The 4,420-nt window shown below is 55.4% G+C and overlaps 1 protein-coding gene across 1 annotated transcript in view; it reads right to left on the reverse strand.

Annotated features, from left to right (window-relative positions):
• Positions 1-4,100, reverse strand: part of GRASP (GRP1 (general receptor for phosphoinositides 1)-associated scaffold protein) — a 13,074-nt gene extending 8,974 nt beyond the window's left edge. The window contains exons 1-4 of the mRNA XM_011965098.1: positions 4,053-4,100; positions 3,588-3,703; positions 2,670-2,754; positions 1,578-1,611 (exon numbers count right to left, since the gene is read on the reverse strand). Coding sequence (XP_011820488.1) covers positions 1,578-1,611; positions 2,670-2,754; positions 3,588-3,703; positions 4,053-4,100 — 283 coding nt within the window. The remainder of the gene's footprint in view (positions 1-1,577; positions 1,612-2,669; positions 2,755-3,587; positions 3,704-4,052) is intronic.
• Positions 4,101-4,420: the final 320 nt, after the last annotated feature.

Raw genomic sequence — 4,420 nt, forward strand, 5'->3', positions numbered from 1 at the left:
CGGGAGCTGGGCGCTCGGTGGGGGAAACCGAGCAGCGGACGCGAGGGGGCGGGATGAGGCCCCCAGGGCGGGGCTCGGGGCTGCGTGATACCTGGAGGGGTCTGTGAAGGGACATTGAGCAAGGTTTGACATTTAGGTAAGAATAGCTCTGGCGATTCATGGAGCGGGGCACGGTAAGAGGTCACTGTAGGAAGCCTGGGGAGTCAGGGAGGTGGGGAGAGTCAAGGAGATCCAGGGGGCTGCAGGAGACTCTAGGGCAGGGAGAGAGGCAGCGGGGCTGCGCAGCAGTAGGGGTGGAGGCCGGACAGAGGAGGGAGGAGACTCCCTGAACTCTGCACAGAAGCCCCCAGGGAGTGAGAGGGCCCAGGATTTTCCCTTGACACAGCTGCCCCAGAAGAGCTGAAAGAGGCTGCCCCCTGTTCCCACGTCTAGGAGAAAGGGAAGAGGTGGAAGCCCTGAAAGCAGTAGGCTTAATTCTGGCCTATCGCCTCCGAGGGGCTTGAGTGATCCCTGCTGAACACACCTTTCCTCAGCTCCTGATGCCAGGCCCAGATCCCCCTTCCCAGCAGACAGACGCTTACTATGGACTTGACTCAGGAGGTTGGGATGAGCCCAGGCAATATCGGAGTTCAGGGCTGCGGGGGGGATGGCTATGCTCAGCCGTTCTCTGACCCCATGGTAGGGACCATCCCCCAGGCTGTTACCATGGCTGCCAGGCGGTAGGAGAGGCGGGAATGGCCCAGCCGAAGTCTCTGTCGTCAGTGGTGCCCGAATAAGAAGTGAGAGGAGGAAGTGGAAGGCAGCGTCTGGTGTCTAAAGAGCGGCTAGCCACCACAGGGCGTCAGCAGCACAAGCTGGGGACTCCATGTCCCAGCACCCATCGACCAAGAAGCAGAGGCGGCAATGCGGTGCCCCTGTCTGTCCCCTCCTCCCCCAGTCTTCCCAAATCTGTTATGCCTTCACAGTTAACATTTATTGAGCACTTACCATGTGCAATGCACACTGTTTGTTCTGTGTGTCCTTTTACATACATGCATTAACTCACTTGGTCTTCATAACAACCCTACGAAATAAGCACCATTATCCTCCCTTACAGATGAGGAAACTGAGGCCCGGAGAAGATAAGTAACTTGCCCTAAGTCACTCAGCGGCAGAGCTGAGGTTCAAAGCCAGACAGCCTGGTTGCAGAGCCTGCAATCTAACCACTCTGTGCTGTTATCCAACATTTAAGCCCTGCTCTGTGCCAGGTACTGGCTGGCCACTGGGGTTACAGAGGCTCTTGGCCTGGTAGGGAGTGGTACCTTGCACATGTGCTGCGTTAGACACGTGGCATAAGGAGCACAGAGGGGCAATGGCCACGTCCACCTGCGAGGCCAGGAAAGGCTTTCTGCCTCCTGCCTGTCTCAGTTCTCGTGCCTGGCTCAGTCTTCTTTCTTCTTCCTTCTTCTCTAGTCTCCTTGACTCTGTGTTCTCCTCCCCACCCCCAGTCCTCTAGGCCCCCATCCCCTACAAGAGGTGTGGGTGGAAGAGGGTGCTTTTCCGCCCCTTAGTGATTGCACAAGTCCAGATGGCAGGATGCTTGTTGGGTGGGGGGCCGGGGTGGATTGAGGACTGCCAGGAGCTAAGAGGTAGCTCTCTTAGTGCCTTCTTCTCCCTCCTCCCACCTCCCGCCTTGGCACCACCAAGTGGCCATCAGCTGAGGGGCCGAGGGGGTGTCGGTGGGGAAACATGGGACTCTATTGTGAAGCATTAGCACAGATGGACCCCGGGACCGTCTGTTGCCTGCTCCTGACAGACGGCATCTGTGGGGGGTGGGAGGGGGGAGGCGCAAAGTGGAAAGGCAATGATATGTATTCCATTCATTCCATTGCTTATCCCCAAAGGGACCCAGCAAAAGGGCATCTTGCACAACCTCCTCTGTGAAGGAGCCACTCCAGCTATCACAGAGGGTTACCTACTGGACACATCTCCTTGCCTGAAACCTGGAGAAGTGGATGCCACAGGTGTGGCACAGCTCCTGTGTCTAACAGCCTGTGGAGCCAGTCATCCTTCAGCTGAGGTGGAGGCAGACTTCCCCAGTTTATGCAGGACAGTCCACCTCCGGGCCTCCAAGTGAGCAAACACCACCAGAGGACTGAAATTTACGCCTTGTTTCCTCCTCTTGCTAGGCAGAAAGCCCTAGAGAACCCCAGAGTAAAGGTGGACCCAGGAAATGCAATTTTTACCAAGTCCTTTGTGTGATTCCTTAAATCCTGGGATTTCAGAGCCAGAAATGGCCTTATGGTCTGGAAAGGATACCGTATGGTCCAAGCCCTCATTTAACAGAGGCAACTGAAGCCAGGGAGAGAAAGAATCATAACAGGGACTAGAACCCACTAGAACCCAGGTCTCTTGACTCCAAAGACTGTTTAATTCAGCTGCTGGTAGCTCCCTGAGAGCTCAGAGATCCCTGCTTGCTTCCCCCTCCCAATCTCCCCAGTTTCTCCAAGGAGGGGCCCCCGGAGCCCAGGATGCCACACTGTGGAGTGGTGATGCCCTCTGGTGGCCATGAGTCTCTTGGCGGAAAATCTTCAAGCCAGGCGGAAAGGCTGGAAGACTCCACCTGGAATCCCAGCCCTGTTTCAGGATCCCCCACGGCTCTTCTTCCTCCCAGGAGGATCTGGGCCAACTGGGATGCCAAGCTCCACTTTGGTCACTGAGTTCTGGAATCTCACAGCGTCAGTTAGGAAGTTTTTTGCATCAAAGCTGCTTCTGCTGCAGGTGAAATTCAGCAGGGAGAAGGCAGACTGCTGGCAGGCGTTCTTGGTGTACTAACCTTTGCATGCCAGGCAGTATATGTGAGGCCTCTAAAGCTTTGCCTGCTCCAACTCTCCACAGCTTTCTCCTAAGCCTAAGTCTCTTGGCTAGCATCTGTTCTCATCCTATCTTCTGCAGCCCTTTAAAGCTTGGGCGGTGGGGGAAGCGTTCTGCATACCACCTGCAGCTTCATACCAGGACACATCCCCTCCTCCTCCCTCCAGGAAGCCTCCCCACAAAACCTCCACCGCTCTGGCTCCTCAGACATCTGTACTCAATCTGGACCTTCTTCCCAAGCCAGCCTCTCTCAGAATGAGCTCTCAGTATCCCTCCCTTTGCTCTGCCTGCCCTGGCTCCTGACACTCCTGGCTGGCCTGGGGTGGGGGCTTAGACAGCGGGGGCCCAGCTAATGGACAAGGCCTAGGTAACATCCCTTCTCTTCAGGACAACCCCTCGCCTGGCTATGTAACAGTCAGCGGCCCCCCTGTGGAGGAAATTGGGAGAGCTGAGTCTTCCACTGAGCAGCTTAAGCTCTAGGGTACCATGAGGAAGTCAGAGCACCTGGGGCTAGTGCTGGCCCCTCTGGAGTCTGACCCAAGTCTCAGAGCTCTAACATGGGCCTTGTCCATCAGTGGGGCCCAGAACTGTCAGAAATGAATAGTTCACTGGGAGTTCCTCACTGGCTACTGTCACTGCTTCTAAGCTGGGGAGGTGGGAGGGAGAGGGCCTGGGGCCCTGGCTCTCTGGTCTGTCAGGAATGAGGGGCTGGGCCCCCAGTTGCATGACATCACCTCTTGTGGGCGGTGGACAGCTGGTGGGCAGCTGACTGGGCAGGGAGTCGCTGTTTTTCTTCGTGGCTCCTATTGCCCAACCATTTCCATGGGACAGTGTCTGTGTGTTCGGGGGCCTAGAAGAGAGAATCTAGCAGTATGGTTCATCTGGCACAGTCCAAAGATCTGATCCTGGGGGGTCTTGCAGTAGGATCAAGGTAGTTTATTTGCATTGAATGTAGGTGGTCTCTGGGTCTAGTCCTGTTCAAAGGCCAGGGACCATCTGGCCTCTTGGATGAAAATGGCAGGGCATCTCTGGCATGAACGGGTTGGAGTGGCAGAAGGAAGGAAGGTTAAGTCTCCAGGTTTCCTAAAGCATCTGCACGCAACTCCTAAGACATAGGGTATGTGTTATCTTACCCTGCCTCATTTCAGAACAGGTGCACATAGTGAAGAAAGAAAATGGCAGTTCTTAGGGCCCCAGACTGCCCATATCTCTTTCCACTTGGCAAACCACTTGCTCAGCTGTTTCATCCCTGGTTCCCTCTCCCAGGGGACAGTGTTGTGTACCAACTTCCCTAACCCCCAAACACATATGCAAAACTGCCAGGCTAAGATTCTCTTTTTTTTTTTTTTTTTTTGAGATGGAGTCTTGCTGTGTTGCCCAGGCTGGAGTGCAGTGGCCGGATCTCAGCTCGCTGCAAGCTCTGCCTCCCGGGTTTACGCCATTCTCCTGCCTCAGCCTCTCGCGTAGCCAGGGTTACAGGCATGTGCCTGGCTAATTTTGTATTTTTAGTTGAGACGAGGTTTCACTATGTTGGTCAGGCTGGTCTCAAACTCTCGACCTTGGGTGA

The sequence above is a fragment of the Mandrillus leucophaeus genome, unplaced genomic scaffold (assembly GCF_000951045.1).
Source record: "Mandrillus leucophaeus isolate KB7577 unplaced genomic scaffold, Mleu.le_1.0 Scaffold118, whole genome shotgun sequence".
In the NCBI taxonomy this organism is placed as follows: Eukaryota; Metazoa; Chordata; class Mammalia; order Primates; family Cercopithecidae; genus Mandrillus; species Mandrillus leucophaeus.